Below are 27,626 nucleotides of genomic sequence, written 5' to 3'. Positions count from 1 at the left end.
TTCCTGAGTAGCGTTCACAGATGAAGTTGAAAGATGGCTGTCTGGACTTCCAACATGCCGTTACTGATGTAGGGATTATGCTCCATGGGATGTGGGGTTCTCCTTGTTAAGATCATTTAACTCAAAAGAAACTTTGTACTTGTCTCACGATCCAGGGGTGGCTACCAAAGACCGTCATTAACCAAGTTCTGTCCCAGACGCAGGTGGACTTTGCCAACCACCTGCGCAAGCGCCTGATCTCTGGCTCAGCTCCTGCTGCTGCTCTCAGCTGTTGAAGACCTCCCGACGGCTCCTAATGGTCCCTTTGATGGGTCCTTGTCTACGTACCAATTAGCAAAAACCCAGCTAGGAAAAGCCTGTGTGTGGGTCTGCATAAACATCTCCTTTCTAGACCAGTGGATAAGAGTAGTGATGAGAGGGGATTGTGGGGTGGGGGGTGGAGGGAATTGCTTAGTCTAGCAAATAAGGGCAAAACTTGCTGAGATCACAGAGCGCACCAAGAACCAGGAGCCTTCTCTGGTCCAAGTTGGGGTGGTGCTGGAATAGGTCTGGCAGAGGTGAGACTAGTCCAAGGCTTTCTAAGTCTTCAACTGCTGAAAACATTTAAAAATAATTCTGGCTCCTCGGTGAGACTGAAGCAAGGCGAAGATGTGAGCAAAGGGTCTCAAGGCTACTATCTACATGTGTCATTTAATGTCTGTTGGAGGGTCTCGGTTTTCTCCCATTAAAAAGTCTTGGACTAGATGACCCCTTTAGCTAGCCAAATCCATGGGTTGGAAGGGTAGGGAGACCAAACAATCATTTCTTTGGCAAATGAAATAGAAGTTCATGAATCAGTCATAAGGGAACTTTTTCAAGTGTGATGATGAACACCAAAGAAGTTTTTCATTTACTAAAAGAATGTCAAACAGAAAGAGAAATAAGAATGCTAAGGAAAGAAAAAGAGAGTTGACCAAATCTACCAATGCAGTTATTTCCCAGAGGCTTAAAGTTGAAAAGGGACTACCCATTCCTGGTGTAATAGCAAGAACATTGGACTTAGACCTAGAAGTCCTAGCTGTGCCACTTGGTTGTTCTGTGATCTTGGGCAAATTACCTTCCTTCTCTGGACCTCAGTTTCCTCATCTGTGAATAGGAAGGGGTTGGATCAAATGTCCCTTTCTAGAGTAATCTTCCCATGTTTCTGTTTTGGGTATTCAAGACAAGTGAACTCAATGGGTCAGAACTTCAGGGGAGTTTAGGAGAGCAGATCCATACTAACATATGCCTTTCATTTAAAATGCTGTCTAAATCTAAAAGATATAAGCAACCAATTCTTCGGGTTTCTGAAGCAAAAATGTCTATGTTAATAAATCAATGCTTAACTGTTAGGTGGGTGTAGCAAAATCTCTTTCCAAGTTTCAGGCACTTCTCAATTAGGGGAGGCTTTGTTATTGTTAAAAAAAATTTGCAAGCAACAGAATAAATTTGCTCTCAAATCCTTTCTCCTCTACTTCACAAAACAGAATAGTTAAGAGAAAGGAAGGTTTGCATGTGGAAACAAGGCTTTTATTTATTCAAAATACTAGTGAGAATGTTGCTATTTATTGTTTTAAGTTTTACAACACAAGAAGGTATTTATTAATATTTATTTTATTGGATTATTCCAAAGAGCATGAATTAAACACCATTCTTGCCTTCAGCAAAATGTCATTTTTGACTTGTCTGCCCAAAATCCAAAGATCAGAGAGGGAGGCAAATGTAATAGCTCACATTTATCTAGTGCATTAAAGTACGTGTGTAACCAACACTGACTTTAAGAGTAAAAAAGACTGCTCATTTAGAAAATCTCCAAAGGAAACAAATGAGGAAAGATAGCAATATGAATGCTAGTTTAGAGAAAGGAGAGAAAATTCCTCAAGAGATGGGCCCAGGCTTTTCAGCATAACCAAAAGTGGTGGCATTTCAAGGATCATGGGACTTCCAGGTGGGGAGGCACTTCTTCAGCTGTCTCCAAAAATTGTAACCATGCTTGAAATCTTCTGAGACGGTTTAAAGATTATTTTAATTTTGGTTTGGAATAAAGCAATCTTTTTAATGATCCTAATATATAAACTGTCTTCCTTAGGAGAATGTGAACTGTAGTACTTTTCAGTCCTCATTCAAATAACTTGTTCTCAAAGCACAAACACATTTTGAATGCTATCCAGACATGGCTAGGACCATTCTTCATGGGAACCAATGTGTAAACATTCTGACTTATAAAACACTACAAAAGAATTCATTTCAGGGTTCCTGTAGATACCACCAATCCAATTCTTAGTTCTTCAGTCTATGTAGGGCTGCTGATCTAGGACCAGACTAGGACAAATCTGTCCTTCTCCCCCCTCGTTCCCTTTTGCCCTGTAATGGAATTATCCCTACCTTGGACCAGCCCAGGACTGACGCAGAACATACTGTGGATATCAAAGTAAAAGTGACTCATGTTACAATAACCACTGACTTTAAATTTGTGTAATGAATGCCCATCACTTAGATGTTCAATGAACCCAAAGGTATGATATACAGTTGTGCAATGGGAAAATTTCACCCCTCCCTCCTTAGGGAGCCCCAAGCTGAAGCTGAACAATTCCACAAGAACTGTATAATTCTCCAGGTTAGGCAACTGATGATTACAAAGTCAAGACCCAAGGGCTCCTCACATGTACTGTTTTATTCTGCTCCAAAAAAGTGTCAGGGAGGCCATTTGTAAAGTTGATTTAACCCTGGGCAAAGGGAGGGGAGGGAGGAGAAAATCATTCACCTCTGGTAGTCTTGTTCAAGTACACTGGCAAGCTGCCATTGAATCACCAGTTCTTAAAAAGGAAGGGAAGGGGCAAGCTAAGCAGCTCAGTGGATAAATGGCCAGACCCAGAGATGGGAGGTCCTGGGTGCAAATCTGACCTTGGACACTTCCTAACTGCGTGACCCTGGGCAAATGACTTAACCTCCATTGCCTAGCCCTTTCCACTCTTCTGCCTTGGAACCAATACTTAGTACTGATTCTAAGATGGAAGTAAAGTTGTTTTTTATTTTTAAAGGAAGATAGTCTTTGTAGAGGACAACAGCTAAATGTAACAAAGATCATGTGCAAAGGAAATAAATCGTAATCTATGTAATATTACAGCTTTCCCTTCCTTATGAGCATTCTTGCTACCATCCTAGTCAAACTCTCATTAACTCTTGCTTGAGACAACAATAATGGCTTCTTTTCCAGTCTCCCTATCTCTGCTCTTTCTCCACTCTAATCTAGTCTGTTTTGGGTTTTTCTTCAGATTACCTTCTGTCTTCAGAATCAATACTATATGTAGGTTCCAAGGCAGAAGAGCAATAAAGGCTAGGCAATGGGCATTGTTACTTGCCTAGGGTCACACAGCTAAAAAAAGTGTCTGCATCCAAATTTGAATCCAGGACCTCCCATCTCTAGGCCTAGCTCTTCATCCTCTGAGCCACTCAGCTGTCCCTGGCTTATACATCACTAATTTAATTTTCTAATTGCACAGCTCTAATCATGTTGCTTCATCAATCTAAAAATTCTGATGGTTTCCTGCTGACTATAGAACATAGGTGATTCATTAGGCCTGCTTTCAAGGCCTTCCATAATCAAGTTCTAATTTATTTTCCTGCCTCCACACCACTGCTTACACTGTATCCTATTCCTTATTATCTCCATTAAAATCCTAGCTTCTCCTTCCAAGTTTTCCTCAAGTCTCACCTTCTCTATCAAGTCTCACTTGAGTCTTCCTCCTCCTCTCTTCCTCACTTCATTTCCTAGCCCTCTATTTCTTCTTTGCATTTGCCATATTCTAATTTATATTTCAATTATTTGAGTACTTCATCATTCCTACCCATTTTATATTCCTTGAGAGCAGAGACCCTGTCTCATATAAACCTGTATTGTCCAAAGCAAGCTCTTAAATGCTGAATAAAAGCAATGGAAGATTTTTTGTTTTGAAATTACAGAAAGCCAAGTTGGCCAGAAGTAGGAATTCTGTGAGAGGCAGCAAGAGCTTGAAGTAAAACGCTATCATTTCCCTCCAAATGGAACCTCTCTCACCCCAGACAGCCTGAACCTCCATGACCAGCCTGCTAGAAGGAGGCCGAAGGTACTGTGCTCCATGGATCCAGTCTAAAAGACAGACACAAAGAGCCAAACAAACTCATTTTCAAGATTTATTTTAGACTGGTTAATATCTCTTTTAAAAGTCACAAGCAGGAGTGTCCTTCACAATTACAGTTTCATGCACCTGGCTGTTTTGGCATTTCAGAGATCCTTGTATAAGAAAACTATTTACAATTTTAAAAACACAAAAAATCAACAGTTTTTGGAGTTGTTGGAGCTCAAGGCTCCTCAGCAGAGACCACCACGTCAGTTGCTTCTGGAAATAGACCGACTGTCTCCCACAGAATCTGAATCTGAACAATGGGACAGTCAGTATCCACATATGGAAATGTTTTTAAACAAGAAAGCAGCTTGGAAGAGACAACTCCCTCAGTGTTCCCTCAGTGGAAGAAACATGGCTAAAGGAGGAGCCTGAGATCTAAGGGCATGTGGCACAGCACCAATTTCACAGGAAGCTCACTGGACTGTGAAGAGAGCTCAGGAGTTCTCAGAGCAGGGGATACCACTGAAGAGCACTCATTCATAAACAAGGAACAATAGCAGAGGACAAGGGCTTGCCCTCCACTGCTACCCTATCCTGGTAACTTGAGAAAGGAGATGCTGTATTCTGCATAGTCCCTTTAGAGGTGAGGGCATCTGAAACTGTTAAAAAAAATAAAAGGATATAACACACCCAGTTTCGTTCCACAAAAAAAGTTATGACTAACAGGAAGAGGGAGACGTAATTACGGCTCCCAAGGAGGACTCCGTCTCCCATCCACTTCTGTTTCCACGTGGTATAAGACATCGGCTAATGTGTGCTCCACCACAGCACCCCAACCCATGTCACTCATCTACAGGGGGAAGAACAAACAGGTGAAGGATTATTAAAATGGGATCTAGGACATCGATGAATGATGCTGACATTTTCAATCCATACTCACAGGGCGGTAAGTGAGGTCTCGTGGAGGATACTTGAAGCAGGGTCCAAAGTTAATAGAAACCTGGAAGAAATTTCATGCACATGACAGATATCTTAAATGACTTGTCTTGTTAAATTTAGCTGTGATGTTTTAGTGTTTAGGAAGTTAACAATTGAAGGAACTTTAGAGATCACAGAAGTTAATCCTCTGGCTTTACAGATAAGGAAAATGCAGTCCAGAAAAGTTGTATGACTTACCCCAAATCATATTACTAATTGATAGAGCAAAAACAAGTATTTCTTAACTTCTGATTCAGTGTTTCCACTAAATTAGGAGATTACACTTATACTATCTTCTGATTTTACCTACTTATCTGTTTAATTTGCCACATTAGTAGAATATATAAAAACGATATTGAAAGAGGGCAGCTGGGTGGTTCAGTGCATTGAGAGCTAGGCCTCGAGATGGGAAGTCCTGGGTTCAAATCTGGCCTCAGACACTTCCTAGCTGTGTGACCCTGGGCAAATCACTTAACCCCCATTACCTTACTGCTGTTCTGCCCTAGAACCAATACACAATATTGATTCTAAGATGGAAGGTAAGGGTTTAAAAAAAAATAAAGGTAGTCAGAAGACAATAGTGTAGGGAAAATGAGGACCTTAAGGGACCTTAAGTAGGGTGGCTACAGGGGAAGCCAAAAGCGAGGGGACAGATGAAAGAGAAAGCAAGGAGACAGAACCAATAAGACTTAGCAACTAATTGGAACTAGGATGAACAGTGAAAGGTTTATTAACAAAAAAAATTATCATAATACTTGTTACTCTATGTCACAAAAGACTGAAAAGACGTTTATGTAGCTGGTCATCCTTTTCATTCTATACATATAAATGAGGAACTGGCACACATCACTATTACTCACACCAAATGTTTTCTGTGAAGTCCCCAGAACTCAGCCCCCATTCTGAAGGATTTAATTCTACCAACACTTTTTAATTATAAACTCTTGTCCTGCCACTAGATCTATTCTGATTTCTGCTTCAGACTCTAACTATCGTGCCCTGCCCCTCCGCCCCCATTTCCCTTCTCAAGGATGTTTGACAAGATTACATTCAGACCTACCGTGCAGCTTTTATACAGTGAGATGGCAGGAAAGTAGACCCCTTCAAAAATTTCTTTGTAGGCCACTCCTTGGCTGACACCATTTTTGTAGAATATTATCTGCAAGATTAATATCCAATGGCTTTAACTTGGAACAATCCTCAGGGTTATCTAACTGTGCATGCCCTTAATGTGGCAGAGAGCAAAAAGAGAGGAGAGGGACACATGGGTGCCAATGTATTTATAGCAGTCCTTTTGATAGGAGCAAAGGGTGAAAAGGGATAGTTTTAGTGAAACCTATTAAGATGTGTACAAACTGGTGCAGATTGAAGTGAGCAGAACAAGGGGAATAGCATAACAACTGTTCAAATGACTTAGAAAGACCTAAGAATCCCAATCAAGGCCATGGCCAACTATGACTCCTCAGATGATGAAAGTATTTACTTACATCTTGACAGAGGCATAATGGACTCTTGGAGGTAGAATGGGATATATATTTTTTTGACATGGCTAATACAGAACTTGTCTTCTTTACTAGGCATATTCTCTATGTCCTCAAAATGACCACTTGATTAATTTCTCTAGGTTCTCCACCTGTCCCTCCTGCCACCCCACTAATATTTTCCTTTTCAGAAAAAAAAATGGTGGCAGTGAATCTAGGAAGCACAGTAAATAGAGTATAAGGCCTGGAGTTGGGAGGACCTGGATGCAAATCTGATCTCAGACACTTCTTAGCTGTGTAACTCTTAGCAAGACCCTTAACTCCAATTACCTAGTTTCAGAAACAATAGCAGGACAGAAGGTAAAAGTTAAAAAAAAAAGTGGGAACTACATTCTTCCCCCTTGTTTTCTTAAACAGTTGCTCCTTCCCCATTTACTTAATTTTCCTTTTTACCCCCTTAGGATGCTCTGAAATCCATCTTATTTATTCTCCCACATTTCTTCCTAAAGTACCCCAATTTCTCTCTTTCCTCTTCTTAAACTCCAGATGACTTCTGCATACTCATTTGGACAGATACTTCTGCTTAGCTCAGTTGTTTCATTCTCCTTTCTTCTGACCCCTGAGCTACACATGCCTTTTTATTCTCACATGATCTCAAGTAGTTTTATCTTTACAATGACCTTGTGAGTTAGATGGGAGCAGGTACTTTTATACTCAATGTACAGAGGGAAAAAAAGAGTCACTTAAAAGTTGAGTGACCTAAGATCAAAGCCTTTTGACTTCTGTCTTAGAGTTGAAATGTGACATTCAGATGTCCAGATCTAAGCTCTAAAGTAGTATATTCTTCATGCTGAATTTAATGCAGAGGCCTACTTTAACCTAAGTTTCTTATGTTCTCTTCTCTAGACTTTTTCCCACTGTATTGTTCCCTAAGGAGCTTTTAAAAACTCTCATCCTTTGGTTTGCCAAACTATGGCCCATAAGCTTTAAATACAACTTTATTTTGAAAAGTAAAAATTATTCTTAGCTCATGCACCATACAAAAGGATAGCTAGATGGTTCCATGGATAGAGAGCCTGGAGATGGAAGGCCCTAGGTTCAAATCTAGGCTCAGATACTTCCTAGCTGTGTGACCCTGGGGCAAGTCATCTAAGCCCAAATAGCCCTTACTGCTCTTTTGTCTTAGAACCTATACTTAGTATTGATTCTGAGATAGAAGGTAAAGATTTAAAAAAAAAGTCAATGGGTCAGATATGACTAAAGAGCTATAATTTGCTGATCCTTGCTTTAGACCATTCAAGGGAAAAGTTTAACTCACTTGACTATGGGGAGTCTGCTTGAGGCTCTTCTCAGCTTTATCCACAAAATCCTTTTCCTCAAAATATAAGTAACTCTTGAACTTTATCAAAGCCTTGAAAAGCAAAAGAGAAAGTAAGAGTTCATGAAGTATCATCTCTAGGCTTATGCAATAACAACACAATACACACTTGGTGCTCAGGCCTGGCCCTCTGGGATAGGGATTCCAAATCCTTCAGGCATTGAGACTACCCACCATGGTTTGATTTCACAATTACCTTCCTCACTTCCCAAGAAATATTACAGTACATATTATGTATAAAAATGTCAAAAATTTATGGCAAAAAATGACAAAAGATATTTGCTGATCTTTTCTAAGTTTAGTTTGGACTCCTGCTTATTAAATCTTGAATTATAGTCTTTAATGTTGTGTGTTTGCACTTGATAAAAACCAAAAATAAAACCAGGATTTATGATATATCTATATAACGCTTTCCAAGTGAGAGCTAGTTAGATACAGCTCTGGACATAGCAGAAATTCTTAATGTTTTTTTATTATGGACCCCTTTAGCAGTCAGTCTGGTGAAGCCCATAGATGGACTTCATCTTAGAATCATGTTTTTCAATGCATAAAATAGAATATATAGGGTCCAAAAGGAAATCAATTATATTTTAGTTTACAAGACTTAAGAATCTTGATCAATTATGATTCCAGAGATGATGAAATTATGTTAAAATATTAAAAAAACAACAACTTTATGGACACCCTGGGTCCAGGATCTCTACATAATGATAAAAAGAGAGGTATTGGAAATACTTCTTTCCTCTATCTATGAAGTCTGTTTGAAGCAAGCAATTAGGAGCACAGTATTTCAAATGAATTCCCTAAGTAAAATAGAACAAGATCACTCGAACTTGATTTTCTACCTCAGGTTCTACTTGCTACCTACTTCCCATCTTAAATTACAGTATTTCATGAGACATCACAAAATGATGAGGGGCCCTGACTTATTTAAACCAAAATCAAATAGGTAATCTTCTACCATACAATACCCAGGATCTCTCATATAATGTCACCTCAGAGTCCCCATTCTTTTCTAAGGCATAGTCTATTTCCTTTTGTACCCACTTTTATTGATAGGAATTGCAGGAGTCACTTTATCAAGACTCCAGAATATAGCAACTAAGGTTTTAGACTCTAATTCAGCATCCCACTTGCTATAGGGTCCTGCTGGATCCTGATTCTCATAATAATAATGATGAAAAAGATGATAACAGCAACTACTCACATTAGAGATTCACGGCGCAAATATTACCCCCACTTTATAGATGAAGAAACAAAGACTTTCAAAGAGGTAGAAATTTGCCCCATACTAAGTTTGAGAACTATTGCTATCTGCCTCTAAGCTTAGATGTTTAAACCCTAGGCAATTATAATGAAATATAACTTCATCCTCTTGGTAGAAAGGCAGGGAACTATTTTGTTGATTTTACTTAACTTTTTTTTCATTTGGAAAATTTTATTTAATAAATTAATTTAGATATTTTCCCATGGTTCCATGATTCATGTCCTTTCCCTCCCCTCCTGCTAACCCCCCTCCCATAGCCAACGAGCAATTCCACCGGGTTTTGCATGTGTCATTGGATAAGACCTATTTCCATATTATTGATATTTGCACTAGGGTGATCATTTAGAGTCTACATCCCCAATCATATTCCCATCAACCTATGTGATCAAGCATTAATTGTTTTTCCTTATTAGAATTAGGGAGGGGCTCATTAGGAAGTGGCTATCATAAAAATAAAAAAGCATCAACAAAACACTAAAAAATAAAAACAAGAAATTAATTGAAAAATGACAATTGGCTTGTTTAGTATGTCATCATGACAGCAAAACTACTGCTGGGAATCTATGAGAAAGAGAACACTGACCTTATCTTTATAGGTGTCGGGCAAAGACTTGGCGGTTTCTGTCTCCTCAGGAAGATTGATATAAAACCCCAGTATGTCACCCTGACCATAGCCAGAGGAATAGCGCTTGCCAATAGACTGATGAAACTTGGTCCCCTTCTTGCTCCGCCATGAATAACTAAATTTGTCATAGCCTAAAGGAGCTTGGAGGTTGCCTGTCACAACAAAATATATGAGAATCAGAGGGTCAGGTGAACTCTGATTTTCTACAGTAATGATTTTCTTCACATTTCTGTCTCTTTTGTGGATTTGCTTCAGTTTCTATAATAGCTCCTTCTTGAGGTTTCTGAGACAATAATTACATAAAGCTCAGTAATAAAGGCATTCACAAGAATAACAAAGGAAGGGGTATAAGAGGCTTATCAAAGTTCTAGCTAGTGACTGCACCACAGAATTCTCTCCCAATTATTTCTCTTTCCAGAGAACCCTAGGATGCAAGGGGCCTTGGTTGCCACCTGCTGGGACAGAAACTTACCAAGTGGCTGGGACCAGCCCAGTCTGGCAGCTGTATCTGGAGGCATCTCATCCACCGAGATCTCAAAGTACCAGGCACCTTTCCGAACTCCATGTGAGGCTCGAACCATGGAGTAGCCCTTCTCTCCAATCACAGTCAGTCGGTCATCTGAGATCTTTAGCTGAGGAGCTGTAGTGATGGAGATCAAAAGACTGCATAAGAAGCTAATTGTTCTTATCACTGAGGAGAGTGACTATATTTATACATGGTTTTTAATGCTTAAGTGTTTTCCTTAAAGCAATTCCATGAAGTGAGGAACACAAGTATAATATTCTCCTTCTCTAGAGGAGAAAATTGAAGAGGTAAAGTGACTTGGCTGGCCAGGTCACAAGACTGGCACTGATATTCAGACCCAAGTCTTCTGACTCCAAACATTGTCTTTCTTACTGAGAAAGGGCACAGGGAGGCATATAAATCATACAAATGGGCAAAGTCCCTGGATTACAATGGAACCCAGTCAGCTGAGAGAAAGTCTGGCAGTTTTATAAACATACCAAAAAATATCCCCAAGATGAAGAATCCTCAGTCTCCCCTCCTATACATTCTGTGCCTTGATATGAAAATGACCACAATCAAGCACTATGTCTTTCCTCCCATCTTATGACAATATTGGCAGTTAAGTAAAATGTCCCAACAACACGACCTATCTCACTAACCAAACTCTAGTCACTTATTTGGCTCTTATCAAATATCTGATTGTGGTGGAAAAGCCAATGCTCCCCAACAGATAAAAGATTACCATCAATGACAGTTTTGCTGTCCTAGATTTAAATCAAACAATAACCCGGAGAATTCTTTACTACTTCTTAAAAGGTTTTCAAATTTAAGGATTTAACCTTAAGTATGAGTCTCCTCTGAGGCTTATTATCTATTTAGTGAAGGAATTCTTTGGCAAATTTCAAAGACTGCTAAGTCAGAGAAGGACTGCAATCTGTATTAGCAGAGGAAGTACCCACGCCACAGAAATTAGAGCTACTTGAAGTACTGAAGATGTCTCCACTGAGGTCCTTCTCAGATGCCTCCTTGTGATATAGAGCAGATCTCTGGTTGGCCCTATCAAGCCTCAGGTATATGTCACTTGAGGACAAGCTCATCATAAATGCTCAAGAAGACTGCCTAGTGACTATGACTTTCACTTGTTAACAGAGTACATGAAGGTATGACATTGTGGATCTTTTAAATACTGATGGAACAGTTCGATGTGAAGTGAACTCCTTAACTATGACAAATTTAATAAAATCCATTCTAAGTGACATTTGACTTTTCTGGTATGGAAGAGATTGCACACCTCGATCGTGAAGTGCTAACAAAACCCGTTCATAGAGACAGGCTCTGTAGAGGTCTCCTGGAATAGGCTTCCCAGCCCAACAGTCCAGTTCCAATTTCTCAGGGTCTGGGGCATGAGGGTCCGGTTCTGCGAGAATGTATCGATAGCCATCTTTGTTAAATGGGTGTTCCAGTGGATAGCCATGAGGGGGAAGGCGTTGAGCAGAAAACAAGGGGTCACTGGAGAAAGGAAAAAAATACAAAAAGTTAGTGTCTTCTCTGGCTCAGATGTCTATAGTCTGGCTCAGATGTCTATAGTAAGATTTTCTTGCACAGTCAGATTTCCTCTAAAAACATATTCGCAGTTCCTAAACATGTTTCTCATTTTTTGAAGGAATCATTTGGTTTTCAACAGGCAAAAAAGAATGGTATCTCTCTCTCTCTCTCTTTTTAACCCATACCTCCTGTCTTAGAATCAATACTGTGTATTGGTGCCAAGGCTGAAGAGAGGTAAGGACAAGGCAATGGGGATTAAGTGACTTGTCCAGGGTCACATGGCTAGGAAGTATCTGAGGCCAAATTTGAACCCAAGACCTCTTGTCTCTCAGCCTGGCTCGCAATCCACACCACATAGCTGCCCCATGAATGGTATCTCTTTAGGACACTGGTTCTCGTAGTGTAGTCCTTCATCAACTGATGATCATCATCTACATGGTCTGCAGTGTACCTTGAATTGTAAGGCATGTGACTGATGTTTGTGGGAGTCTCTACAGTATTATAAAGGACTTTTTTTTTAAAGAGGGTTACTGCATAAGCCCCATGCTAACATCTAACTCTGATGTGTCACTGCAGTTCTTGAAGGTTATGTGGGAAAAAGACAAACTCTGGCAGATTCTATCAAGCTGTAAAGGCTCTGAGTATGATCCCAGCGACAGACTGTAGTTTTAGGCCTGACCTTGTTAAGTTAGGAAAGATTTAGAACCAAAGGAAAAGCAATCAGGTGATGAACTTTGCAGGGGACCACAATAAGGCATTCAATTGCCTACTCGACGGTAGAGAGATAGTAATCTGCACAGCTGGAAGAAGTAACTTCATAAAGAATGGATCACAAAGTCTCAAAATGAAGTTGGGTATGTAAAAGGGCAATGGGAGAATACGGAGGAAAGGTGAAATGGTTGTATTACTGAGTAACTTTTCTACTATTAACTATAGTTATTGTTGTTAGACTGGTTAAGAAGTGACATAGTGGTATAACCTTTCAGATCTGAACCAAAGACAAGGAAGAAGTGAGGGACATGAGGGAAAGCACAGAATATGCTGCCAAAAAAAATTACAGCAAATATCAATTTCACTGCCTCTTTGTAAAGATCCTATACTTCTTGTGATCTTTACCCAACATAAACAGAGGGACATGGGCCAAGCAGCAGGGAATGGATCTAGTAGGGGGCATCACTCCAGGCGAAGTCTGCTTTGCAATGACAAGTCAGAATTGACAGAATGGCTGGTTTATGAGCCTTTCCCCCTTTTACTAGTTAAGAAACACTTGTTTAGGAGGTTAAATAGTGAAGAGATTTCTTTTTTCCATCTAAACCATTAGAGAACATAGCTCTCTTGCTAATGAGACTAGTGGCAGGGCCAACTGGTATACTGGTGCTATTCCTTACCTTCGAGCCTTTTTGGTTGTTCCTGTGGTCCCTCCATCCTGCTGTTTGCGCTTGGCTCCTCTTCCTTTTCCACTGCTTCCTGCTGCAATTCCCCCTTGAAAGAGAGGGAAGATCACCATCAATTGGCTATGATGGAAAGGAGACGTGAGTGAGGGCAGAAACTTCCTGGGATCTAAGAGGCTGAAGTACATTTGTGCTGCACCAAAGGCAGCCTTTCTTAAAGGACAATAAATGTAATTTCACCTTGACTCCGAATGACTCCACTAGATGGTAAATTCCATGAGGGCAGGAACCCTGTCTTGGCTAAACTTTGGATCACCTCAGGGTACAGCACAATACTCAATAGCTCTGTACACTCTAGATGCTTATATATGCTTGCTGAATAAGCGCTCTTCTCAGGCCAACATGATTCAAACCACTAGACACTCTAATATATGTATTTAAAAAACATCTTTTCTTTTTCAATAAAATACAACTAGTAGTTCACTTTCTGAGGGCACTGACAAATGCAATTTCATTCATGGAGATTCCAAATACCCAAAGCTAAAAAGATGAAAACAATTAAATGGATAAAGGTTCTTTTCCCCATCAAAATCAGAACAAGCATTTATATAAAGAGAATATTCTCACTGTAAGCAGATTTCCACTCGCTTTAACAGCACATGGTACACACCCCATCCATAAGCATAATAAAAACACGGTACCTGCTAAAGCAGTTAAGCACTTAACTTCAATGTTCAACCAAAGAAATACACCAAACAAGGAAAAACAAAAACAAAAGCACTAAAAAGGTGTTTCTCTCCAGTGCTAATAAATTTCCACTGTGACTTTAGGTATATGAAGAATATCAATTTTATACAATTAAAAACAGACAGTTTGAAAATTTAGGAAGACATTTTTGGGCGTACTATCTATTCAGTCTACTGTAGTAATGTATTGAGTTGTCAAAATATTAGATTTAAGAGAGACTAAACCTGGACTATTTGATTAAAAGAAAGTGTTGGTGTGAGTATGTATGTATGTATGTATGTATGTATATACACACATCTTATAAACACATATACACACCAGACTACTACCTTGAGTAATTCTGAAATAAGGTCATTAGTCCAGTTCTGGCCATTCTCTCACATGAAGTTAGTTTAAAAATTTTTTATGGAACTGTAGGCAAACACCTTTATGTAAACAACAACTGCATAGAGTACGGTATCTAAAAGTGTAGCAAGCTTGTAAAATATCAGCATACTCCCATTGCAGTAAAAAGGAACAAGGTCAAGGAATGAGATCATATTCTGCACAAGAAGGTCAGGGGTATTAAAGAACTAAACTCTTAGAATATGACAAAAGTCCATCTGGTTCCTCACAAAAGTTTTTGATGATTAAAATGGGATCCCAATGTTTTTAGTTTAATTTGAGATCCCATAACACTCAGCATTTTGGGGGTATGATTTACAATTGAACTCTTAGCAATATTTTGAATCTAATTATTTTGAACAAAATAAAAGGCATTAAGGAGAAGGCTGACCATGCCAGGCAGAATATGACAGAGTAAAAGCTTCTAATTACTAATATTAAAACCGAAATGACAGTCTCATATTAAATTCTATGGTCACCATTTTAAGAATGCTTTAGATTTTAAAAATTGGTTTTAGCTTCTAGGACAACTGAGCAAAAAAGCACTTTCCAAACCACACAATACTTAAGGTTGAGAGGCTGAGAGGTAAATATTCACCTCCAAAAGAGGCTCCACCTGTAAGAACAGAAGTGGCACCATGTATTTGTCAAATAGTAACAAGTCTAAGGGAAAAAAAACACATCAGCGTTTGAAAGGAAATAAACAATATCCTCACTAATTTTTGTCCTAAGATATCCTTGAAAATAGTGGGAAAAGCTGAGAAGATGTGAGTATTCCAAGAGGCAAGTGAAAGATCCTATTCTCACAATTAAAATCTGTCCACCTTCTAGCCACCCACTTACTTCACTTGAAGTCAAATGTATAGATACTCATTTCAGGTATGGAGATTGGTCACCAAAGGAAAAATAACTGTCAGCAAATAAGCAATACCCAAATGCTGACATCTAAATAAAACTCCCAAATATCCTTAAAATCTCAGAATGAGGAAAAGAGTAAAATGGGACCTATAGAATAGGAAGGTACTTATAAATAAAAGAAAAGGTTGAGAATAAATGCTACAGAGCAACAAAACTCCTTAAAACAAAACACTGGAGGCACTTCTAGGGATATTGACTTTCCCTGGTATGAGGACTTCTTTGCCCTAAGAGGATCCCAACCCAGAGTAGACTGTTTTCATATGTTGTTAAGGAAAAAACAAGTCATCACCTAGTGGTCAAACCAAGTGTCCTCATTACTATAGTTTAAACGATGGCTACAAAACAATAAAAATAACTAAATCTGACTTCAACTGAAAAAGCCCAATCTTTGGTTATACTATTGCAAAAAGTCCTACTAAAATACCCTAGCCTAGTTACAAAATATCTACTAAAATACCCTAGCTTAGCTACAAAACATAAAGTGACATTAAAAAGTAATCATTTTGAATAGCTATCCAATTGAGCTTTTCAATCCTAAGACTTCCCACAAGGATTCCTATTTAGAATCTTGAAAATATTTTAACAATAAATTACTGAACACTTGCCATTTAAATTTCCGCTAGTAGATACCGTACTGCTTTGCTTCTGGTTGTCATAAGCTGGGCCAATATTACCAAGATCCTAGAAGAAAACATACATTAAAAAAAACTTATTTAAAACAGCTTTATCAAATCAAGTCCAGGGAGGCAGATGGTCCAGGTAAAATAGAGAAGGAATTAAAACAGCACAGAAGAATTGGAAGTGACACTCCTAAAAAGGCTGGAGATTTGGAAAATACCGAAGCATAGTTTCTTTCCTTTAGTCCTAGAGCTCTAACAATATGTCTTTCTCAAAAACAAAAGAATGATTTCTAAATACACAGAATCACAAAATATCTGGTCTGGAAGCATTTTTAGAAGTCAATTATGAACAAGAAACATGAGGCAGAGTCCTGACTGGAACCCAGGACAGCCTTGGCTCTTTCCACATGATACAATGTAAACTAGTGCACCTGATCCAAAAGCCCAAATTTGGGGTAATCTTCTTCCGGGTCTTTACTTCCAGGGTCTGGATGTTCCTTCACCAAAAATACATCCCTTTCTCTACTCTGAAAAAAAGGAAATTTTTAGCATTAAAGGCAGGCAGCTTCTGACAGATAGTTAACCCCAAAAATAGATAGCTAACCCCAAAAATACCCCATCAGTGGCTATGTCCTAATCAAGCAAACAACAGTTATTAAAGCCCTTACTACTACACATTAGAATTATTTAGTTTCCAATTAATTTTTAATTTCTTTCCATGGACCTTTAGTGATTATAATTTTTATTGCATTTTTATCTGAAAAGGATGCATTTATTATTTCTACTTTTCTGTATTTGTTTGTGAAGTTTTTATGCCCTAGTACATGGTCAATTTTTGTGTACATACCATGTGCTGCTGAAAAGAAGGTAGATTCCTTTTTGTCTCCATTCAATTTTCTCCACATATTTATTACTCACTATACTTTAGATTAGTGCCAGGTATCAGGGCTGATCAGAAAAAGTTAAATAGGCCCCACACTGGCAGAACCTACATCTTAACAGGGAAGATGGCATGTACAGATGGGAACTGATGGGGGAAACCTCAGGCACAAAGCGGCATTTGACCCAAGTCTTGAGGAAAACCTGGAATTCAATGAGACTGAGCTGGGGAAGGCACACAGTCCAGGGATCAGGGAACAAAGGTAAGGCAATAGAGGCATGAAGACTTTATGAAGATGGGGAGAAAGATAGTCCTGGGGGTGACGGGGAACTGATGGATCCTACTGAATCGGAAGGTAAAAGTCAGATTTTCACTGTAGGAAAATCACTTCAGTAGCTGTGAAAAGGATGAGGGTGAGCAAGACATCATAAGAGCTTGAATGAATGCTGGACGATGCTATTCATCTGAAGAAAAAACAACCCAGGATCCTATGTATTCTGGGTTATAGTTAGGTTTGAGTCTTTGTATGCTGATATGCTGCACTACACTGTGGAAAGCAAATAGTTTTAACATATTACCTAAGGCTTACAGTTGTGGAAGTAATTTATATACACCCTAAGCAAATCCCAATCAATAAATAGTGTGAGAAATTCTTTCTCACCTCCATGTGTACAAGATTCACTCAAAAATTGATTAAATTTATGTATGTCACCTAATATTGCTCAGTTTTAACAACTGGCTGTCAAGGTGTTCTCATTTCCTTTACGCTAAAACTGGGGAAAAGATTAGGAAGAATAAAACTCTTCTAAAGAAAACTAATTTCCCAAATATCTCATTTCCTCAATTTTCTTTTACTTACCATTGTTTTCACTATGTTATTGGGCCAAGTCATTTTCCCAGGTCTCTGTCTAGTGGTCATGCACTCCCAATACTTATCAATGAATGGTATAATATCCTATTTTTAAAAACAAAGATGAGTTAATATCTTTATAATTGCTTTAAACATCACTGGCCATTGAAGAAAAGGAAAAATGACATTAACAATTTTTTTAATCTTCTAAATGCAAAGGAGATGGCTAAGCATAATTGCTCACTTCTTTAACTTTTTAATTTTTTTTAAACCTTACTTTCTGTCTTAGAATCAATACTACATATTGGTTCCAAGACAGAAGAGTGATAAGGGGGTTAAGTGCCTTGCCCAGGGTCACACAGCTAGGAAGTGTCTAAGGCCAGGTTTGGACCCAGGACCTCCCATCTCTAGGCCTGGCTCTTAATCCACTAAGCCACTTAGCTCGCCCTTTAACTTTTAACATAAACTGATCACAGACTATATTTATAGTACTGTGCCAGGAACAGAGGGTACCCAAGAAATATTAGATCACCCTTGCCTCCAAGGACCTGATAATTTATCCAGGGAAGACCACAGGAAGACTAATCAAGTTCATGCCATTAAATTATTTTAACCTTAAATGCACCTTCTAAATTTGTTCCTTCACTATGCCTACATGGGCACTGTAACATAAATCCTCCAAATACCCTTAAAGTATGTTGGCAGGCTATTTGGGGCTAGATTTCAAGGTTTCCCATTATCTAGACTTCAAGGTCTTTACTCTTTACGTTAAGAATTGTGATGGCCCATCAAGGTTGAATCAGACTGGGAGAACTAATTCACACATCCAAAACTCTAGGATTCCCTTCCACATGAAGGAAACTAGGATACCGGATCCAAAAGCCCACATTTTTCACAAAGATTAAAAACAAAATACCCTCTTTTTTGCAAATAATTTTTCTTTGTTTAAAAAAACCAACTCATTTAGAGCTCTGTAACTTAATGAAAAAAGAATGTTAAAGCACAAGGGAAAGAAGACAATTTAGCAAAACAATAATATAACTATTTTAGATGTAAATAATGCAACATTATAACTTGTCATCCATCATTTCTGCCTAGTATTTTATACCAGTAACAAAATCATCTTTCACAAACTCTGGCCTGGTCATGTAGTCTATGTGGCAAAGAAAGTATTTCATAGTTACTGCTGTCAATAATAGAAAATATATTGCAAAGATATACATATAAAATAACCAAGCATTATAATCTTCAGATAACTTTCCCACTAACTTTTTTGGTACTTTTTTTACAACAAATCATTTTGGTTTTGCAGCAATTATGGAAGCATGATTTGATTTCTTTTAATTTAATTTGGTGTCAAATAAATCTAAAGTGACTTGCTGTCTATGGACATTAATGAAATTGACTTGCAGAACTATCAAAATCATGGACATAATAATTATAGCTATATAAAATGAAAGAGAGCAAGGAAACTTCAGTGGATTAAAAACAAGGAAACTAATCAAAAGGAAAAATGTTGTCATAGAATTGAAGTTTCACTCTCCTTGGATGCTAGTAGCTTCCTGAGAGCTTTCCAAAAGTCGATCAAAAGGGCCTTGCCAAAGAGTGTATACGAAGCTGGTCTTGAACATTTTTTTTGATGTGACAAGTCAATTCAAAACTGACAAGACACTGATGTGCTTGGAGGATGAGACATCAGAACAGAAGGAACTAAGCTCTTGAGCGGGTTGTTTTCCTTTCTGGATTAGTTTTGCTGAGCCAACAATTTGCAGCACAGCTAAAGAACTCTGCTCCACTGGTCCATAACAAGGGAATGCTGTTTCAAGCTGGCAGATGAACATTTTTCAGATCAATAGAAAGAAAAATTCAATCTTCTCCCAAAATAGTTAAATTTCAATTCTTTAAGGATAACACCTTAATAGACACTAATTTTGCCTTAGTGTGCTATCAGACCCAAAAATTAGTGAGAAAAAACAGCTTTTTAGGCAGAGGCTCTTAACATTTGTTTCATGGGCTTTGATATGGAGCCCATCTCAACAGTATAATGTTTTGGGGAGCAGTTAAGGTGGCTCAGTGGATAGAGTAAACAGTCCTGGAGATGGAAGGTCCCAGGCTCAAATTTGGCCTCAGACCCTTTCTAGCTTTGTAATAATGGGCAAGTCACTTAATTCCAGAGAATCACCTCGACCGTACCATTCTTTTTTTTTTTAATTTATTAAGAAAAATTTTCCATGGTTACATGATTCATGTTCTCTCTCTCCTCCTCCTGTAGCCACTGCACAATTCCACTGGGTTTTACATGTTAGACCCTACCATTTTGCCTTAGAACTAATACTGAGGAATACAGCAATTACTCTTAAAGCTCATATTAAGAATCTAAGACTGAAGTTCTCTCTTACAAATGATACTAAGTATACCAGGTACTGGGTTAGGTGCTGAGGGGACAACAACAAAAATGAAATGTTCCTATCCTTGAAAATCTTACATTGCATTTTATCAAATTCAAAAAGCCCAATTCTAGTCCTGTATGGTTTTCTATGAATTTCCACTTTTTCTCAGATTCCCACCTTTTTTGAGCTCCTATAAAGTGTATCATGAAATTTAGCACTTAGTTATATAATTATAGAATTATCTAATTACTGATTATGCAAAAGCCTTGGCTCTGCATCCAAACTGTAAACTGCTTGAGCAGAGGGATCATATCTTATAAAGGTTCATCTGCCATAGGGCACATATTATGCCCTCAAAAAAAAAACCCAAAACTTCTTGAATAACTCAGTATCTACTTGCAGGCAAAGATTTTTAAGCTTTTGTTGCTACTGCTGCTGCTGATAATAATGATGATAATGATGACAGGATGATAGATTTGAGCTGGAAGGGACCCTAAAAGTCACTGACTGCAAGCTCATTTTACAGATGAAAAAATTGAGAGTAGGTAACTGGTGTTTTGCTAAGGGTCACATAGTTGTCTGAAGAGGTAGAATCTTAGCTAAGGTCTTTAGCTCAAGTCGGCTCTCTATCCACCATGTCACACTGCTTTTCTACAAGTCATGTACCATACAGTAATATGGAAAAAAAGAAGAAAAATAACAGAACAAGTGAAAAATAAGGAATCTGGTTTTAATTTGAAATACAGCAATTACTCTTAAAGTTCATATCAAGAAAGTGCTGCCCGATTCTCTGGAGCTACTGTATCACTGATTCTAGTGGGACAACTCTACCTTGTCTTTGGAGAACATGGTTTTAGGATGTTCATCTTGGGTTCGGGACTGCCATGTCAGATTGGCCAAAGCACTGAGGCACATTTCTTTCAAGTCTGTGAAAGAAAAAGATTTAATCTGTGGTAATAGATATTTCCCCACATCCAAGTTGATATTGAACTCAAAATCCTCATATAAGCTGTGCCGCAAAGAGACATCCACCAGTAAGAACACAGCAAAAATGTCAGCTGAACTGAAGATGGTGAATGGACAACTTATGGCAGGTGGACAGCCTGCCCAAACTTTAGCCTCTGAATCTTAGGGAGTAAGCAAGGAGGTGGGTAGTTTCCTGGTTTAACTATGCCCCATCCCTCCGAATTCCTCAACCTTCCATTGTACCAGATCAGTACCATTCCACATTTTCACAGTGTTTTAGGATTTGTACGTACTTGCTTGCTTTCGGAGAAAGTAGGTGTTCCCACTATGATGACACACATTGCAATGAAAACTGTAGTTTGTCATAAAAGGTAAGCAGGACCTGTAAAGAACAAAATTTAAATATTTTACTTTGTGCATGTATATATTGTCCTTTTTCTCACTAAAAACCCTGCACAATGTTAATTTTGATATTATTCTCAAACTTGAAAAAACAATAACCCAAACTTGATGATCCTGACAATAAAAAACCACCCATAAAGTTTTTCCCCAGTTAAAAAACCCTCTAGAGCTTTGCTCTGATAATTGTACCTGACAAAAGGAAATAAGTCTGTTTTAGTCCTGCTGCAGGTTGTTTTGTTATAAACACAGCTACAAATACTTATATGCAAAAACTCTGTTAGCTCAGTAGAGAATGCAAAGAGGTCCATGTCCCAAGGAGTTTAAAATCTCATTGGGAAAAAAAGATAGAAACATGTGCAAAGTTAAACAATAAAAGAGGATTGTCAAAATCAACCCTAGTGTCAATACTTTGAGAATCTGAAGCCTGAGCAATCACTTCAGCATGGGGTGGTCAGGGAAGGCTGGGTATAGAATTCTGGATAGGATTTAAGGAGGTAACTAGAAGGGAAGAGGGCATTTTCAGATCTGGGAACAGATGTCTCAGAAGGGTAGAAAAGGCAAAGCAAATGAGAAGGAATAGGAAAGTAATACATAAAATAACAACAAAAGTAATAGCTAGCATTTATATAGAACTTTAAGGCTTGCAAAGCCCTTTACAAATATTTTATTTCATTTGATCCTCCTAACAACCCTAGGAGGCAGATACTATTATTATCCCCATCTTAAGGTTGAGGAAACTGAAGCATAGAGAGGTTAAGTGCTTGGCTCATGGTCGAACAACTAGTAACTAAGGCCGAGTTTGAGCCCAGGGCTTTCTGACTCTAGTCCAGCACTCTAGCCACTCTTCCATCTAGTAGCTGGTTTGGGATGTCTCAAATTGCAAAATAAATTTGGACTTTATCCTTTAGGAAACAGATAACCACTGAAAAGGGGAGGGACATAATCAAAACAAAGTTTTTAGGACATTAGTTTCATTATAGTGTGAAACTATATAGTTTCATATATAGATTAAAAAGTCTGAAAGTATGGAGTATCTGGAGGCATGTAATAGTTATGCAATTACTGCAGAAGAACAAGAACAAGTAAATTAAGGCCCAACCTAGGTTATTAGAGAATAGGGATTAGAAAGGGATATTAGAGATCTAAGTCAGATCTCTTAATAATGAATGCAATTTCAACAATATCCCCAACAAGTGATCAGTGAGCTTCTTCTTGGCTATCTCCAATAATGGAGAATTCATTACCTTATGAGGCAGCTTAATTTACTGGCAGAAAATTCTAAACTCTCCTATTTCTTAATTGAGCAAAAATCTGCCATCCACTGGTTCAAATTTCACCCTGTGGTGAAACGAATCCAAATGAATCTGATATTTCTTCCATAAGACAGTCTTTCAAACATTTAAATATTACTATAACATTCCCTTCAAGTTAAACATACCCATTGCCTACCACCAACCATTTTGACTCTTGGTTTTAAGTCTCAAAACCATCCTAATCATTTCCTCTAAATGCACTCTTACTAATCAATAACCCTTTTAAAATGTGACAGCCAGGAACAAAATACCACAAATGTGGACTGACCAGAGCACAGTGTAATGGGACTACTTATTCAATAAATGTACTCATAGAGCATACTGGTTTTTTTGGAAACCACACCACACTACTGAATACTATGGTCAAATGAAGTCCTAGTTCTTTTTTTTTTTCCTAGTTCTTTTTCAAATGAAATGCTGTCCAGTCAAATCTTTTCCATGCTGTATTTGTGAGAGGAGGAATGGAAAGAACCAAATGGGAAATAATAGCAGAATTTAGTGACTAAGTGGATTGCAGTTATTCAAGTACAAGTATCCAGTTGGTCATTTGAAACATGGGACTGAAACTTAGGAAAGAGATCAATTGTATATATAGTAGTATATGTAGTAGATTGAAGAAGAGTAAAAATAAGTAGAGTAAGTAGAGAGTAGAAGAACTTGCCAAAAAATCAAATGAAGATAGAATGTGAAGGATGAATTAAGGGAATAAACAACCATATTTAAGGGTAAGGGAAGGAGGAACAGTTAGCAAAAGAAACAAATGAAAGGTAAAAGAGGTAAGAATGCCAGAATACTGCTGAGTGTAGGATTATGGTGTGGCAGAATGTTAGGTCTCCATTTAAGGATTATCTAATAAAAGTATTTCTCAAATGTATCTATGATATAGGTAAACAACTACATCAAATTACTAATACACAAAACTTTTACTACAAAAATTCCTTTCTTGTAAAAACCTATAAATTTGAACTGATTTTATTTCTCTACTAGGTCTGCTACTGTATTTTTGTCCTTTGACCGAGATGCTGAGTCCATAGAGTGAAGCAGTTTGACTATTTTATCAGTTTGCATTAAAGTCTCGGTTGAAAATTTGTTCCTGGGAACATCAAATCTTGGAGGCCTAATAAACTATGATAATTTCTCACTAATACTTTTACTAATTAATTCAACATCTTCCCATCAACTAAAAGATAGGGGACAATTAAAATACCATACCTTTTGGAATATCTACAAATTAGTATTTATTTTTACAAAGTCTCTAATAATTGCTATCAATTGAGTCTATTTTTAACATTGAGATCTTTATAAAAGCTGAAGGAAATACACACGTGGTATCAATGCCAAAGGTGTCTGCTGTGAACCACTTTGTACATATCCCACACTGCAGTTCCACTTCTCCCAACTGTCGACCATTTTCTTCATCCACAGAACCAGTCTGAGTGTCCATGACTTCTGAACTGTCCCCAGCTCCTTCCTAGTTTCATAGAATTTTGAAGAAAAATTAGAGGATCAAATCTTCATATTAGAGTTGAGAGAGACTGTCTATACAAAAATCCAAAATAAAACCAAGAAATACTTACTAGAGTATCTTTTCCATTTGAGGATTCAGTCTCCAAACCAGCAGTGACATCAACCAAAGTAGAATCCCTATGAGAATGTATTTATATAAATATCTTCAGAAGAAACATACTGTTCAAAGAAAAGCACTTTAAATTCTTAGTCTCTTGTTTAGCCAAGAATGTCCTTAGACCAGAGTTCCTAGACTAAGTATCAGGATAGTAAGATCAAGTCACAAAACTCCACAGGTCAAGAAGAGGCTTAAGGTTGTAGATAAAGGTAATGACACCAAGAAAAGGAAGTGATGGATGGACAATGCTGTCCTTGTGGGTAGTACCTATGTTTATAATGATAGTGGTTAATTGCTCTTAATTTAAGTTGTAAAATGAAACTACTGATACTGTCTTATGGAGAGACCAAAGCCTCTTACTTGTTTTTCCAAAACAGGCTTTAGCATAGTAGCTAGCTCATAAATGCTTGCTGAATTAAAGTGAACTAGACATGCTGAGCCTCAGTCAGAGCTGAGATCTTGACTATTCAGTGCTAAGTGTGCATGTCAGGCCTTGTGTGGAGGGGGAAGGGCTTGGCTCTTAGTGAGGCCAGGAGTCTATGAGGGGGCACTGGATAAGAGGAGACTGGACTCCAGAGCTTCTTTTATGGGCCAGAGAGTTTGAGTCTGGTGGAATCTGGAGGGCTCTATAGAATAGGACTTTAGCCCTTGCTAAAGGGTCCAGAGTTGGGAAGAGGCTGTCAAGGGTCCAGGGTCTAGAACTGTCATATTCATCCACCAAAGTTTAGGAAGGGGAAGGGCCCAGGGTGAACAAGAACAAGAAAAGGTGTAAAGGGAGTGACCCTGAGGTGAAGGTACAATATGGGATGGGGGGCCCTAGGCCGGCAGTACATCCAAGGGTTGGAGGGGGCGGGGAATGGAGGTGGAGAAATGGAGTAGTTCTCAGCCATAAGTTCCCAGGGGGTGGGGCCCAAGGCTGGGGAAAGGGAGGAGCCCCAGGCTCCCGTAGGCACCAGGTGGGGGACATAGGGGCAGGGCCCAAAACGGAAAGGGGAGGAGCCTCAGAAAGGGGGGGGGGTCCTCCAGAATGGGAGGGATTGAGGAGAGGCCTAGGACTGGGCCCCAAGGCTGGTACGGGCGGGAACTGGAGCTGTGGGGGCGGGGCCCAGGCCATGAGGGGGCGGGGCCCAACGGTGAAGGAGGTGGGGTCCAGGGCTGAGAGGGGCGTGGCCGAGGTCCGGAATTTTTTGGCTTCTATAGTTAAGAAAGCAGATTCAAAGCTTGGGTTTGGGAGAGTAGTGGGGGAGGGGGATGCCAGGGATCACAGGATTGCCTCACCCGCTTTCGGCCTCTCCGGAGTTTGGATCCGCGGCAGGTGCTGCCGACGTGCCCTCTCCAGTTGGGGCGGCAACAATCGCTGCTGCCGGTGGCGCCTCTCCCTCTTCTGGTGCCGCCGCTGTCGCTGGCGGCCCCGCGCCGGCCCCGGCTCCGGCTCCCGCCGCCGCCATCTCTGTCCGCTATGGCACTTCTCGCGAGATCAATGGCCAGGTCTCGCGAGAGTTGAGGACCAGGCCCGCTGATTTCAAACTGCTGAGGCGGTTAATCCCGCCCAACGACCTCTTTCACCCAGAAAAAAGTAGGAGGGCTTGACCTCCGCGATTGGTACTTTGTCATTTGAGCCTCGTCCTAGTGTTGCCAGCTTATTAATACAAGTGTTATTTAAGTGTATAGGGCTTTGGACAACAACCACAAGTCAGGAAGAACTGAATTAAAATTTCCTCTCGACACCGAACAGCTGTGTGACCCTGGGCAAGACATTTAACTTGTCTCTTCAATTTCCTTATCTGTTAAAATGGGAATAATCACAGCATTAAATTCACAGATTTGTTTGTGGATTAAAGTGCTTAGCAAACCTGAAAATTTTAGATAAACGTTGCTCTATCATTATTATTATTACTCTACTACAAATGAGTAAAGAGGATTATTTTCCTTGGAGTGGGAAGTCCCATCTTCAGAGATGCAGGGGGAGGTTGAGGATCTCAAAAAACACAAAAGCAGTGGCAGTAAAATTAGTTGGGAGTTCTTTCCCGGGTTCTGATACTTGTTTGTTCATTCAACAGCCAATCGGGTCTAGAATTCAGAAGACTTGAGTTCAAATTCAGATTCAGACATTATTTGTGTGACCATGGGCAAGTCACAACCTCTGTCTACCTCAGTTTCCTCATATGTAAAATAGAGGTAATTATAGCACCTGCCTTGCAGGGTTGTTGTGAGGATCAAATAAGATAACTGTCTGCCTTAGAATCAACAGCATGTATTGATTCCAAGGTAGAAGAGTGGTAAGAGCTAGACAATGGGGGTTAAGCAACTTGCCCAAAATCACATAGCTGGGAAGTGTCTGAAGGTAGATTTGAACCCAGGACCTCTTCTCTCCAGGTCTGGTTCTCAATCCAGTTAGCCACCTAGCTGCCCCCTATTAGTTATTATAATTAACAAATATTAAATGTCTTGGATGTAGTAGGGGATACAAGACAAATAATAGAATAAAATAGTCCTTGCTTTCAAGGAGACCTTTCAAAAGGAAAAGGATTTTACAAAAATTTCACTGTGATTGATGTGTGTGTGTATGAGAATATATTCCAAGTAGCTTCTAAGGCGAGAATACTAGCAACTTGAGAGATCAAAATAAGCAAGGAAGTGTGAATTGAGCTGAATTTAGCTGCTGCTAGGGATTATGTGAAATCAGGTGAGGAAGGCAGGCATTCTATACAAGGATCCCATTTTGGCATATTGTCTGGTACACTTTTTTTTTTTAATTTCAAACATTGTTCCTTGGTTGCATTTTCTTTTCCTCCCTCCCCTTCCCCCACCCCTCCTATAGCCGACATGCAGTTTGACTGTGTATCGCCTGTGTTCTTGATCAGAACCTCTTTCCATGTTGTTGGTATTTGCAATAGGATGCTCATTTGAAGTCTATTTTCCCATTCATATCCCCTTAGACCCATGTCATTAAGCAGTAGTTTTTCTTTAGTGTTTTTACTCGCACAGTTTTTCCTCTGGATGTGGATAGTGTTCTTTCTCCTGTACCCCTCTGAGTTGTTCAGGATTGATGCATTGCCACTAATGGAGAAGTCCATTACGTTCGATTGTACCACAGTGTATCAGTCTCTGTGTACAATGTTCTCCTGGTTCTGCTCCTCTCACTCTGCATCACTTCCTGGAGGTTGTTCCAGTCTCCATGGAATTCCTCCATTTTATTATTCCTTTGAGCACAATAGTGTTCCATCACCAATAT

General features: G+C 39.1%; 2 protein-coding genes across 3 annotated transcripts in view; one reads left to right on the top strand and one right to left on the bottom strand.

Moving 5' to 3' along the window:
- Positions 1-2,080, top strand: part of STAR (steroidogenic acute regulatory protein) — a 61,403-nt gene extending 59,323 nt beyond the window's left edge. The window contains exon 8 of the mRNA XM_001381826.5: positions 156-2,080. Coding sequence (XP_001381863.1) covers positions 156-275 — 120 coding nt within the window. The 3' untranslated portion in view covers positions 276-2,080. The remainder of the gene's footprint in view (positions 1-155) is intronic.
- A 2,098-nt stretch (positions 2,081-4,178) lies between these two features.
- On the bottom strand, positions 4,179-25,879 carry ASH2L (ASH2 like, histone lysine methyltransferase complex subunit). Of its 2 annotated transcripts, XM_007476347.2 has the most exons (17): positions 25,670-25,879; positions 24,345-24,411; positions 24,093-24,238; positions 21,346-21,434; positions 20,918-21,012; positions 17,706-17,801; positions 16,398-16,493; positions 15,952-16,027; positions 15,027-15,044; positions 13,295-13,388; positions 11,653-11,870; positions 10,326-10,493; positions 9,812-10,005; positions 7,902-7,994; positions 6,163-6,261; positions 5,065-5,124; positions 4,179-4,974 (listed from the first exon to the last, which is right to left on the bottom strand). In XM_007476347.2, the coding sequence occupies exons 1-17, from the start codon at positions 25,837-25,839 to the stop codon at positions 4,867-4,869; spliced, it is 1,887 nt and encodes a 628-aa protein (XP_007476409.1). In that variant the 5' UTR covers positions 25,840-25,879; the 3' UTR covers positions 4,179-4,866. The 2 variants fall into 2 exon arrangements, with proteins under 2 accessions (XP_007476409.1, XP_001372797.1); XM_001372760.4 differs by lacking the exon at positions 15,027-15,044 and having other exon boundaries at positions 25,670-25,875.
- Between the last annotated feature and the right edge of the window lie 1,747 nt (positions 25,880-27,626).

This window comes from Monodelphis domestica, chromosome 1, assembly GCF_027887165.1.
Source record: "Monodelphis domestica isolate mMonDom1 chromosome 1, mMonDom1.pri, whole genome shotgun sequence".
NCBI lineage: Eukaryota > Metazoa > Chordata > Mammalia > Didelphimorphia > Didelphidae > Monodelphis > Monodelphis domestica.
Note: the sequence above shows the minus strand (reverse complement) of the source record. Positions and strands in the feature narration are given on the sequence as shown.

Excerpts from the sequence above, each read along its gene's own strand:
- ASH2L (XM_007476347.2), bottom strand. The coding sequence starts at position 25,839 with ATGGCGGCGGCGGGAGCCGGAGCCGGGGCCGGCGCGGGGCCGCCAGCG. Across the intron at positions 21,435-24,092 it reads ACCTTTGGCATTGATACCAC|GTCCTGCTTACCTTTTATGA; the intron begins GTGTGTATTTCC and ends TGTTCTTTACAG. Across the intron at positions 5,125-6,162 it reads CACTGTATAAAAGCTGCACG|GTTTCTATTAACTTTGGACC; the intron begins GTAGGTCTGAAT and ends AATTTCTTCCAG.